Consider the following 14,335-nt stretch of genomic DNA (forward strand, 5'->3'; position numbering starts at 1 on the left):
AGAAAAATCACTTGATTGTGACATTATGCCAGGGCTTAAAAAATCACATCAATTATTTCCTAAACACAAACAACATTTATTGAATGTCTACTATGGGCAGAGCATTGTGTTTAGGTGCTAAAGGAAATATGTAGATAAATAAGACATAATCTCTGATCTCAAGAAACTCAGTCTAATCGAGGAGAGAAGGCATAAATGTAAATTTTTGTGCCCTCACTGTAGCAAGACTTTTTTTTTTTTTACTAATGAGGCAGAGGGAGGGAACAAACATTTATTGAGTGTCTATTTAACCAAGCATTTCCCAAATATTACTGCATCTGATCCTCACAACTCAGAGATGTAGGTGCTATTATGACCCTCATTTTGCAGTTGAGGAAATTGAGCTAGACAGAGGTTAAGTGACTTGTTCAGAGTCACAAAACTATTAAGTGTTTGAGGCTGCATTTGAAAATAGGCCCTCCTGACTCATGGCCCAGGGCTCTATCCAGTACACCATCTAGATGGCTAATTGATTCTTTATCTCAATTCCTCTAGAAGCTGTCCCAAACTTTCTCTTCTCTCCTAAAAACCTCCTATCTCTCACTCCCTTTCCACCCCATCCTCTCAGCTGAGGACCTCTCCTTCTACTTTATTAAGAAAGTAAAAGCCAAAAAAAAAAAAAAGAAAAAAAGAAAAAGAAAGTAAAGGCCATGGGCAGAAGGCCCTCCCTTCTCTATATCTCAAAAATCTCTTTACATCCTTCATAAGTTCCCTCCTCCTTTACTCCATTCTCTAAGAAATTTCTAGTCGTCATCAAAGACAACTTGTCTATCACATCTTCTCCCAGCTCTTTCAGCAGACTGCCTCCCTCACTAATCTTTGGCTTCTACTTGCTATCTACTTGATTCATTCTCTGCTGCCTAAATCTATGTCTAAGTGGACCCTAACTTTAAAACAAAGAAATAAATGACAATGAAAGTTCTCACTAGATCCCATTATTCCATCAGGCTCTTATCCAGCATCTTTCTTCCCAGTTATAGCTGAACTCCTAGAATGGAAGCTAAACACTCCATTCCTCTTACTAACTTCTAAACACTGTTATTTTTATTCAGACTTCATCACTGAACTTCCCCTCCCCTCCAGTTACCAATGACGCATACCAAATATGCAACCCTTTTTCAGTTTGAACTCTGTAATCTTTGACCCTTTTGACCATCCTCTCCTGTATACTCTCTCTTCTCTGGGCTTTCATTATCCTGTTCTCCCTACTTCTTTCCCTTCCACCTGTGTAAGCAAGTGCTCAGTCTGCTTTGTTGGGGCATCATCCATCTCATGACCCCTTATTCTCAGTGTATCCCTAGCTCTCTTGTATTCTCTCTATACATTCTCTCACTTCATGTCTTTATTGGTCCCAAGGGTTTAAAGCATATATTTTCTATGCAGTGGTCTACATAAATGATACTAAAGTCTATATATCCAGCTTTAGTCTTTCTCTTTAGTTCTAGTCTCACATCACGTATTGGACATTGGACATTTCAAACTGGTCATCCCAAAGACCTTTCAAACTCAATGCATTGAAATCAGAATTAACTATCTTTACCCCTAAAATGATTCTTGTTTTATACTTTTCTATTTTTGGAAAAGGCAACACCACCTTTCCATTCTGTTTTACAACCTTCACAGAATCTTTAAATCCTCACTCTCATCCTAAATGTCCAGTAGATTGCAAAATTTTATTTCCATCTTTGCAACATCCCTTGAATTTTTTTTTTTTTAGTAAGGCAATTGGGGTTAAGTGACTTGCCCAGGGTCACACAGCTAGTAAGTGTTAAGTGTCTGAGGCCGGATTTGAACTCAGGTACTCCTGACTCCAGGGCTGGTGCTCTATCCACTGCGCCACCTAGCTGCCCCCATCCCTTGAATTTTAATCCATCTATCTACTTACATGCCTACCAGCTTAGTTCAAGCCTTTATCACCTTTTACCCAGATTATTGCAATGACTTGCCTATTTGGTTTCCCTACCTTGTATCTAAGCTCTTTAGCTCATTTACTTCCCAGTTGACAAAGTGATTTTCCTTAAAAAGAAATAGGTCTGACCATTCCATTCTGCTACTTAGAAAACTCCAGTGGTTCCCTATTGCTTTAATGATTAACTATAAACTTCTCTTTTTGGGATTTAAAGCCCTTTACAGCCTGGCCCCAACCTACCTTTATAGCCTTATTATATGTTATTCCCCCTCACACACTTTACAATCAAGACAAACTTGACTTTTTGTTTTTCCTCACACTGGACACTCCATTTTGCATCTCTTTGAAGGTCTCGTTGATGATTCTTATTCCTGGAATGCATTCTCTCATAACTTGAGTGTGTTAGAATTCTTTATATCTTTTAATATTCACTTTATTTTTTATTTTTTGTAGATTCTGATTCTTTTTAAAAATATTCACTTTAAACACTATTCTCATCGTGGTCTTTCCTGATCTGCACAGCTACTTGCTAGTGCCCTCCCTCCTGAAACTATTACATTTCATGCATCTCTATTATGTATTATTATATATCTACATATTGTTTCTAACACTAGAGAATCCTCAGTACTTAGTATAATGCCTGGCACAGAACCCATACTTTGTAAATGCTTGATTGATTGCATGAAATTTAATTTTGTTAGTGTGGGTTCTCCTTCCAGTAATAAATTGCATGCTCTCTGTTCTGGGATTGCCCCAATTCAGCCCACTGTCCTCTTAGTTTAGGTCTGATTTTGGAACAAAATGAAACAATTGTTGATCATTCCAAGAGGTAACAAAAGGAAATTTAGCCAAACAAGAGGAAGAAATTCAACAGGGATAAGCAATGAGGACATCTTGAACAATGAGGACAGCTGCATAAAGCTCCCTTTCTTGAGTTGCCTGTTTTGATCTACCTGCCAAGCATCAGAGAGCCCTTGCTACAAACTTCCCCCCAACATGACCTTCTCTTTTCTAGCTCCTAACTGGATATCCTCCTCCATTTGCCCCGCAGCTCCACCCCTGCATCAGAGAACCTGAATTCCATTCTATTCCAACTCTCAGACCCATTCCTCCCTTCCCAAAGGTTTTAGGTCAAGACACTACAGTCCCCTTTGTCTTATTACCCTGTGGATATGATCACCAACACCTCATAGTTGAATAGGAAATCACTACCTACAATCCTTCTGATAAGACAGAGAACCACCAAGACCTTACCATCTACTTTGCTTCTAACCACTAAGTTCTATCATGACTTACCTTCTCTGATATCACACCCTCTAGCCTACTGGGCCTTACCACTATACCCTCCAGACACCAAGGCATTGTCATCAGACCTGCCAAAGGTGAGCCTTCAAAACCTTTAGATATTGCTGAACCATCTGATATGTGTCATTTCCTTCAATCAAAATGTGAGCTCCTTGATATCTTGGATTATCTTGTTCTTCTCTGTATTCCAAGTATATAGCACTAAACAATGTGATTTTTTCAATCATTTTTTTATTCATCCATTACAGACAGAAATACTGTGCATCTGAATGTATTAATCTGATCATCAGAAGAGAAATATATGCAGCCTTGAAACCAAACCCATACATAAAGACTTTTCAACATGATAGCACCTGAAATAGCTTTTGAGACCTTAGGATCACCTCCATACCACAATGAGACATTTTACAATATATGATTAATTAATCAACTGCAGAAATACTTAACTATCCATTATTTAAAGATACAAGCTGATGCCATAGAGAATAAGAATAATAAGTCTTACTGAGATCTTCAGGGTTTATACATTGAGGGGTCAGTGCAGTCTTTATAGCCTCAAAGACTGGATTTGAGGAATATACCAAAATATCCAAATACTTTTGATAGTCAAAAATGAACCAAAAGATAATGAAGCTGGAAGTCTTCTAAAGTGTTTTTATTTTTCTTATGGAAAGAGAAAAGAAAGCAGTCAGGGTTTGATGTTCATTTGATCAGAAAGTCAGTGTCAATTATATATCACTGCCTCCCAATTTAAGAAAAATATAAACAATTCAAAATGTTTTTTTAAAATGGAAAAAAACAAAAACTAAAGTTTACAAAATAAATGTGTAATTCAGCTTAAAGTTTGGAGTCTAACCTCTCATTTTTTTTTGTATATGCTGTATTTTTGATAATGTGGAGTTTGGTATATGTCACCCCTGGCTTTTTCTGGGCAATGCCATTAAATAATGACTTAAGAGAGAATTCTTCAAATAATTTGTTACACTTGCAGCATTCCTTGCCCCATTGCTTCTGTTTGGGTGGCTATCCTGTATCTGGTACAATGCATTACTCAGAGCTAGCAAATTTAAACAAATAGGCCTCCTCCAAAATTCATATTGCAATTCTACCTCAGGTAGAAGCAATTCTCCAGGTGGTTTAAAAGCCATACAGAACATAGAAATACATAAACAACTACCAGAAAAAAAGCTTAAAAAGTAGTAAAGGGAGTTCCCTGGGGTTTGAAGAAGGATTTTCCAAAGTCTCATAAATTATTGTTATATTCCTCTTGTCTAAAGGGCCTGCACCTGAATCCCAATCCATTTACCTGGGGCCAAAGTTGACTCAAACTGCTCCTGGTGTACACCAAAGCTTCCTTGCTTGCCATAGTCTTGGCAGACATTGTGAGAGTATGGAGAGTTAGCTGACATTTGCCAAGTTCTACCAGTATCCTGACCCACAACAGTTTATCAAAAGAGATTATTTAGAATAGAAGGTTACAAAATTTGCTTTGAGTTTCTATTCTTCCATTTGCCACAATCTCATTGTTGGTGTCTAGTCTCCCCATAGATGTGAGTGACAACATTTATATGCCTTAGTAGACAGATTTTATGAGTTGTTGTGGCCAACAGAAATAAATAGTAATTACATTTTCTCCAACCCTCTGGTGCTGACCCTTTACGGATTGTGTTTTTATTTCTTAGAAAAGACTGCTGGCAGATAAAGGTTGTATGCCCTTTCTGCTTCACTGACTCTGCCAGAGTTTGATACCCACTGACGCAGTCTTCAAAAACCCAGAGCCAAGTCCATGCTATGATGAAGCAGATTAGGACTATGGTGGAGGTTTCTCTCTCCATCTGTACTGTAATATAGAATTTTACTTCTGACAAATTTGCATCAGAAGTAAGGACTTACTGGATCGTCATGAATCATTTATTTTCTGCATTATACTAAATATTATTATTACCTATGAATATCAAGGGACTCCTTACACGTAATTTATTCCAGTCCTATTGTAAAGTTGCATATGAAAATGTTATCAATGAACTAGGGAATCTGGTAATAATAATGTTGCAACATTATAACAAATAGGTAGTCCTGTTGTTTTGTTCTTTTTTAATATATCAAATGTATTTCATTGCTTACATTATAGTAGCAGATTGAAAACATCTGCTCACTTGCCACTAGTCCACCAGTAACAGAAAATTTCAGCTCATTTTCCTTCAGGCCAGCTTGCTTCAAGGCATTTGTACCAGGACCAGAATCCAGCTGCTGAGTCTTGATATGGGGCCAGATTTATACTCAAGAGTCTTTTAAATGGAAACAATGCCTCCTTGCCAAGGATTAGAACAGTGATAAACTCCATTTGCTTTGCTCTCCTCCTTTCCCCCTCCTCATCCACCCCCCCACCCTTTCCTCCAACCTCCCTTTGCAGCTCCATCACCTGTCACAATAATTAGGAAGGACCGGACATCTAGAAACAGTGTCTCGTTATCTTGGCAAGAACCTGAACATCCTAATGGGATCATTCTGGACTACGAGGTCAAGTACTATGAAAAGGTGAGAGATAAAAGGTTAATGGCAAAGGGGAGGGGGCTGCTTTCTGAGATACTGTGCTTTTGCAATGAAAGCTCCTAGCATAGTGCATTACTATGTTGGAGGTACATAATGAGAGTTTATTGAAAACCTTTTTTTTTATTGGGGGAAAAGGACAGTGTTTTCATCTCAGAATCATAGAGTGAGAAGGGATTTTGTGGATTATCCAGTCTAATCCTTCACTTTATAGCTTCAGAGTTTTAGCTACTGAGTGCTTCCAGTTCAACTGTCTAAGACTAGGAAAGAACTAGGATGGGAAAACAGGTGTCCTGACACCCAGTCCAATTTTCTGTCCATTTTATCATATTATGCTGGTGTAGTTGTCAAAATCTGTCTTACTTCAGATCTCTATCTCTGCATTTATATGTATGCACACAATCATGTATGTATAAATACACATGTATGTATAATGTATACATATATGTGTATTTGTTGTTCTTCAGTTGTTTCAGTCATGTTGAACTTTTGTGGTCTCATTTTGGGGTCTTCTTGGCAAAGATACTGGAATGGTTTGCCATTTCCTTCTCCAGCTCATTTTACAGATGAGGAACTGAGACAGACAGAATTAAGTGACTTGCCCAGGGTCAAACAGCTAGTAAATGTCTGAGGCCAGATTTGAACCAATCTTCAGGTGAGTCTTCCTGATTCCAAGTCCAGTGCCACCTAGCTCTCCCATATATATATATATATATTCATGCATGTATATATGCATGTATATTAACCATCTGTACATTTCAGAAAATGACCAAATTGTTCAATTATAAGTTGTCATGTGATCAAAATACCTTGACAGAGAAGATTTTTCTCATCTTTATGCCTGTTTTGCATATTTAATAGAGAGGAAAGACTTTTTTTCCAATTAAGAAATAAAAGAAATTAAGAAATAAGATCAATTCAGGCAATGTGGAAAGAATACTGATCTTGGAGAGCTGCAGACTTGTAAATGTCACTGACTAATCAAACAAGAACTGTATCCTTTCTGAACATCACTTTCTTCATCCATAAAATAAAAGGCTCAGATTAGATGCTCTCTGTGGAAGGGTGATAGGATGGAAAAAGATCTGCCTCTCTAATCATGTGACCTGGATTACAATCCTACCCTCTAATAGTTATTACTTGTGGCAGCTAGGTATATAGAGTGCCAGGTCTGTAATCAGAAAGATTCATCTTCCTGAGTTCAAATCTGGCCTCAGACACTTAGTAGCTGTGTAACTCTGGGCAAATCACTTAACCTTGTTTGCTTCAGTTTCTCATCTGTAAAATGAGCTGGAGAAGGAAATGGCAGACCACTCCAGTATTTTTGCCAAGAAAATCCCAAATGGGATCACAAAAAGTCAGACATAACTGAAACAACCAACCAACCACAACAATGACCCTAGGTAAATGGGCTCATCTCACTTAACTTTAGTTTCCTTATCTGCAGAAGGGTATAGATAAAATGGACTCTGAGGTCCTTTCAGCACTAGAGCAATGAACCTAAATGGCTCTTTCAACTCATATTCATTGACTTCTTTGCCCTTATGGTACAATAGATAATAACATTATTGAAATCTAGACATGGTTGCCTAGACAAACTATGTATACACTTTATTGCTTATAAAGCAATTGTTTCTTCCTGATTTAAGATTATTTCAAATGTTCTAGGCAAAACTTTCCAAACAATGCCAAGACTTGTCAAATGACTTCATGGTCCCATTGATCATTTTTCAAAATCTATTTTCCCCTACATTGACTACACTTTTGATTTGGTGATATGATAATTTATTTGAGAATTTACAAGGACAATTCTGCAGAGTTTCAAGATATTTCAGAGATATTACTTGTAGTATCATGGATCTGTGTTCATTTCCCAGCTCTGAGACTTCCTAGCTGTGTAACTTTGGGCATGCCATTTAACTTTCTTGTGCCTTAATCACCTCCCCTAAATTCCTCTACTGACTCATATGGTCTAGGATTTCAACCTTCAATCTTTGATCTGAATTGGTAGAAGAAACAGCCCCCCACCATTGCCTGACATTGATGAGATCATAGACTATTCCTATATCTCTATATTCCTTCAAGTATTCTTTTGTTACGTGAAAGATAGGTGGAGAAACATGAGAATATAAAAGGTTCAATATAATAGTATCTGTCAAAATAATCATCTGAAATAATAGTATCTGTCATTTGCAAAATCATCAGAGCATAAATCTAATGATTTTTCAAGTAGATAAATGCTTTAGAATCATAGAGTAGGAAAGGACTTTAGAAATCATCTAGTCCAATATGCTCAAGTTCAGAGGGTAAGTTATTTATCCAAAATCACATGGCAAGTCTGTGCTGGGGCTAGAACTAGAACCCCAACTTCATGATTCTTAGGTCAACACTTTTTACACTATGCCAACTGCCAAAAATGCATTATTTTCTTGGTGATTGAAAAAAATTCAAAGCATATCCTAATTGTATTGTCATTAAAATACACTTTCCAAATGGTGAAACAGAACCAAAGCTGTGCATTCAAGGAGGCAAAATTTAGATTAGGATTGGGTTTTCCTGACTCTGAAAAATAAGAGTGTATGGTTCTTTTCCTATTATATCACAAAAACAATCAAACATTTAAAATAAAAGTTTTATTGAATTTGACCTAAAGATATATGGAAATTGAGGTTTTAAATTTTCATTCTTGATTTTTCTGGAACAGCAAAATCATAAGCTTAATTTATTGAAGAATCCACATAGAGATGGTTACTTTCCTGGAAGTTATTATCAGGTTTCTGGATGGTATATAGTGAGAGATACATGAAAATGACAAATATTTGAGCCCCTAGATTTTTTTCCCAGCTATGTTGATTTATTTTTTGTTTGTTTAGTTTGCAAGGTAGTTTACAACTCATTTGGCTACCACTGAGTCTTATTGGAATAAATATTTATATGAAATATTTTTTTCCTAGAGGTTAGTTCAAATGGCAATTTTTATCATACCACATATTGGCTTATGATCCATAAAACATGCATATGACCAATTCCTGTTTCATCCAAGGAAAAATGTATAATAGGATCCCTGCCCTTTCTTGGTGCTATAGTTTAAAAATTGGAAGAGAATATACTGAAATTGATATAGAATTCCCAGTGCAATCAGTTTCACAATTCTTTGAAGTTCCATTGCTTAGTTACCATGTTGTTTCCAGCCTCTCAGAGCATTAGGGCTACTCATTAGAGTTCAAAGGCTAATTTTTCTTATTTTTTCTATAAAAAAATAGATCTTTTAAATTGATGATATTCAATGCACTTGTTTATTTCGATGTTTGCATGTATAGTAAATAAACAGTTTGGAAACATATGTTCCAATTAGGGAAACTGAATTCCCCCGAGTTCTCAGTTCTGCTGGCAGTGAATCATTTCTGGTATCTCTTCTCAAGTCACTTAGCTATCAACTGTTGATTCCTCTATTCAGGATTATTCAATTCACAGAATCATAGCAACAGAATTATCAAATTTCAGAGCAAGGAAGAATTTGAGTTAATAAATTAGTATGATCTTCTCATTTTAGAGATGAGGAAGCAGATAACGCCAGAGAAGTTAAAGAACCACTTACTGCCTAAGATCACAAAGCTGTTGGCTAGTAGAACTGAGACATGAATTTAGATCAACTAAACGGTTGTGGGTCTTGTTTGTTTTCTTGATGAAGTCTAATTGTGGAAAATTTGCCTTGACATATGAGGAAACAGAGATCCAGAGATGATTTTCCACAATAGGTGTATGCACATAAGCACATACATGCATACATGTATATTTGTGTATATACATACACATATTATATGTACACATAGATATATTCCCCCATCCAGTAAGTTAGTAAATTTCCATTGCCAAATGAACAGGATACCAACTTAAATTTTAAGGAAACTATGTAAAAGTTTATTAGGCAAAATCTTATTGATGCCCTAAGAGAGTTGTTTAATTTGGCAAATTTCCATGTAAGAAAGAACTTTTGCACAAACAAAACCAATGTAACTAAGACTAGAAGGAAAGCAGAAAGCTGGGAACCAATTTTTATAGCCAGTGTTTCTAATAAAGGCCTCATTTCTCAAATACATGGAGAACTTAATGAAATGTATAAGAATACAAATCATTCTCCAATTAAGAAGTGGTCAAAGTATATAAATAGGCAGTTTTAGATGAAGAAATTAAAGCTATTTATGGTCATATGAAAAAAATTCTCAATCACTATTGATACTATTGACTATTGTAACCCTGCATGATTCCTATCCTATGACCTGTGATCTTTTAGGTGTAAGAAAGGGTAATGGAGTCTCACAGGATGGCTCAACATATATCATTATCACATCTTTCTGCACTATCTTAGCAGCAACTCATTCTAGGATCATATTTCAGGCTAGCAATTCATCTTCCTTTTGGTGGTCATCTAAAATAAGAAGGATGCATATACAGGGAACACATCCCACTGGGCAAGCAGAATTCAGACCTCATGATGACTCTAGGCTTTTGAACTCACAAGGCAGCCACCAAGGTTTGGAACATCCATCTTCAGATCCCTGTTCTACCAATGGAAAGAATTTCAAAAGAAAAGACCCTAGAAACTTGATATCCATGCCAAACTCAAAGAAATAAGCACATGTATTTGCTGCCATATATGTGGAGATCTCATAGCTGTTGAAGAGAAGGGAGAGATGAAAGGAGGAGAGACATTCCCTACCTAGAAATCCAAGAGAGAGTTTACAGAGTCCTGGCATGCTTGAATGAATGCAAGAGACAAGAGTGGTTGTCTCTTCTTTTAAGCTTACTGAATAGGAGCTTCTCTACCTGAGTAGCCCATCGTTTTTGAGATAGCCCTCCCCATCTAGCACCTATAATGGGGGGCCACAATGGCTCACTAAAAAAGCCTTTGGAAAGGGACCAGAGCATATGGGGCCCTGGAATTGGCTTAATTATGGCACCCACTAGGAGAAGCAACAATGAGGCTCAGCTCTATCACTGTTGTAATAATACCGCTGTTGTTTAGTCAGTTAGTCATATCCAACTCTTCACAAACCCATTTGGGGCAAAGGCACTGAAGTGGTTTGCCATTTAATCCTCTACTCATTTTACAAATAAGGAAATTGAGGCAAACAGGATTAAGTGTCTTGCCCAGGGACACACAGCTAGTAAGCCTTTGAGGTCAAATTTGAACTAAGGTTCTCCTGACTTGAGGTCCATCACTATATCTACAATGCCACCCAGGTACCCTCTAATCATATTACAGGCATAGAATCATATATTAAGGACTACAAAGAACTTAAAGGATTATCTAATCCACCCTCTTCATTTTGTAGATGAATAAAATAAAACAACCAGAGGTTGAGGAACTTATCCAAGGTTACACAGTTTGTATACTCATGAAGCTAGAATTTGAATACAATTTCTCTGACTCCAAAATATGGTACTTTTTCCCAATTGCAGATAACTAGCACAGTGCCTACAGTTCTGAGGTCAAGCAGATGAGTTCAAATCCAACCTCAGACACTTACTAGCTATGTGATCCCAGACAAGTCACTTAACCTCTGCCTCAGCTTCTTCAACTCTAAAATGGAGATAATAATATCACCTACCTCCCAGGGTTGTAAAGATCAAATATTCTATTTGTAAAGCACTTAGCACAGTTCTTGGCACATGGTGTGTATTTATTTATTTCATTGCTTCATTGTTAGAGAAAATCTCAGATAATCTCCCACTTCTGAGCTTTTTTTTTTTTGGTGAGGTAATTGGGGTTAAGTGACTTGCCCAGGGTCACACAGCTAGTAAGTGTCAAGTGTCTGAGCCTAGATTTGAACTCCTGAATCTAGGGCCATGGCTCTATCCACTGTGCTACCTAGCTGCCCTGCTTTTTAAAAAAAAATTAAAAGTAATTTAAAAAATAACAGCTTCTTTATATTGCTGTAAGCATACTGTAAAGCAGGTTAGGGCTCAGAGAAAATTTCATTCCAAATCCAAGAATGAATTTTCCAAAACATAATCATGTCTTTCTTATGTTTACCTGATTTTTAATTGATGCAATAAAAATTATGATTGTGTCACTCATAGTATTCTAATTTGAAGAAATATTAAGGGGAAGGAATTTTTACATGTGAATATAGATGATCTTCTCAGCACCAAAGGGCTGCTATGAAATCTGAGTTAGCCTGTTTCAACAGAAGAAAAAGAGCTAGGCTTCTGTGGAGTTTGTTCTAACCCTTTCTGTGATACTGGATAAATCCCATCAGTTCAATCTCCTACCCTCTCATTTGCAAACTCAAATTTCTATGGTAAAGTATACTTGGTTTGCATAGCCATTTTCTCATAAAGAATGGATTGCTTACAGATGGGTAAGTGACTTGCCCAACTTCACACATCTTATTTTTAATGTTTTAAAAGCATAGACATTTTAATTATTTTTTTAGTTCTAAATTTTCTCCTATTCCACTCACCCACCCAGTGAAAAGACAAGAAAAAACAACCCTATTATGAATATATATAGTCATGCAAAACAAATTTCCACAATAGACACATTTGAAAAAATAACAAGAAAAAGAAAGAAAGGGAAGGAGAAAAATGTGATTCAGTCCACATTCTGAGTCCATCATTTATCTGGAGGTGGATAGCATGTTTCTTCCTGAGTTCTTTGGAATTGTGATTGGTCAATATGTTGATGAGAACTGTCTTCCAAAGTTGATTATCTTGATAATATTGCCTTTACTATATAAATTGTTCTCCTGGTTCTGGTCATTTTACTTTGTATCAGTTCAGATGAGTCTTCTCAGTTTTTTTCTGAAAACATCCCTTCATCATTTCTTCTAGCACAACAGTATTCCATCATGTTCATATATCATAATTTATTCAACTATTCCCCATTTAATGGGTATTCTCTCAATTTCCAATTCTTTGCTACCACAAAAAGGGCAGCTAGGTGGCACAGTGGATAGAATGTTGGGCCTGGAGTCAAGAAGACCTGAGTTCAAATCTGGCCTCAGACATTCATTAGCTGTGTGACCCTGGGCAGCTCACTTAACCCTGTTTGCCTCAGTTTCCTCATCTGTAAAATGAGATGTAGAAGGAAATAATAAACCACTCTTTTTCAAGAAAAACCCAAATGGGGTCACAAAGAGCTGGACACAGCTGAAATGACTGAATAACAACAAAAAAGCTACCACAAAAAGAGTTGCTATAAAAATTTTTGCGTATATTGTTTCTTTCCCCTTTTCTTTGAACTGCTCAGAGTGCTTATTGCTGGTATACAAAGTTCAATAGCCTTTTCTAAATGTAGCTCCAAACTGCTTTCCAGAGTGGTTGGATTAGTTCACAGATTTGCCAACAGTGAATTAGTGTGACTGTTTCCTCACATCCCTTGCAGCATTTGTCATTTTCCCTAATATTTTAAAATTTTTGCTGGTTGGATGAGTATGAGGTGGTACCTCAGAGTTATTTTAATTTTCACTTCTCTCATTATTAGTGATTTAAACCATTTTTGTTTCATATGGCTATCAATATATAGTTTGATTTATTCCTCTGAAAACTGCCTATTCATATCCCTTAGGCATTTATTATTTGGGAATAGATCTTATTCTTATAAATTTGACTGTTTCTATCTATTTGAGAAATGAGACTTTTCTTTCTTTCTTTTTTTAAAAATTTCTTATAGTTATGAAGATTCGATTTTAACATAACTCTTTCTTACCCCCAAAGCAGGAGCAAGAGACAAGTTATACCATTCTGAGGGCAAGAGGCACCAATGTTACCATCAGTGGCCTCAAACCTGATACCACTTACATATTCCAAATCCGAGCCAGAACAGCAGCTGGATATGGGACCAACAGCCGCAAGTTTGAGTTTGAAACTAGTCCAGATTGTATGTATCATTTCAACCGATTTTAAATGTCTTTATGTGCAGTTTTAAACCAACAGGAATGGTTAGTTTCATTCCCTTCCAGACTTCAGTAAATGTGATGTACAGTAACTATTTATGATCTGTCATTTACTGTAAAAGTAGTATGGAATTTTATATTTTATCTTTTCAATTAAAATCTGCTGAGGGATATATGGGGAACTACAACAGGTGGGTTTTTCCCTCCTTTTTCTACCCGATCATATTTCCACTGATGGAATAAATATGTTTCTTGGTTAACCAGAAACTTGTGTTAAAGAAAGGTGTTTGATAAAATAACTGAATCCCAATGGTTCTTATTCCAGATATTCCAGGTTTATTTCCTGATTCAGTAAACTGAGTACTAGAACTTGAGTATCCAAGAGGACTTCTAACCTATAATATAGTGGCCAGGACATATATTTTTGTATCATTTAAAAATTAGAGATTATTTTTTCTATACCTGTTTAATCAATTACAGTCACCTACCTTTAGAGTCCATTTGAATCTGAAATTTATATTACTTCTAAGTTGGCAAGCATTCCCTAAACTAAATAATTTCATCCTTTAATATAGTAAAACAGTCCTCCATTTTTCCCAATGGAAAATTTTGTTTCCTAATTTTTCATCTT

General features: G+C 36.4%; 1 protein-coding gene across 1 annotated transcript in view; it reads left to right on the plus strand.

Moving 5' to 3' along the window:
• Positions 1–14,335, plus strand: part of EPHA3 (EPH receptor A3) — a 420,397-nt gene that overhangs the window by 312,809 nt on the left and 93,253 nt on the right. Inside the window, exons 6-7 of the mRNA XM_043996808.1 lie at positions 5,667–5,791; positions 13,526–13,688. Coding sequence (XP_043852743.1) covers positions 5,667–5,791; positions 13,526–13,688 — 288 coding nt within the window. The remainder of the gene's footprint in view (positions 1–5,666; positions 5,792–13,525; positions 13,689–14,335) is intronic.

The sequence above is a fragment of the Dromiciops gliroides genome, chromosome 3, assembly GCF_019393635.1.
Source record: "Dromiciops gliroides isolate mDroGli1 chromosome 3, mDroGli1.pri, whole genome shotgun sequence".
Lineage (NCBI taxonomy): Eukaryota > Metazoa > Chordata > Mammalia > Microbiotheria > Microbiotheriidae > Dromiciops > Dromiciops gliroides.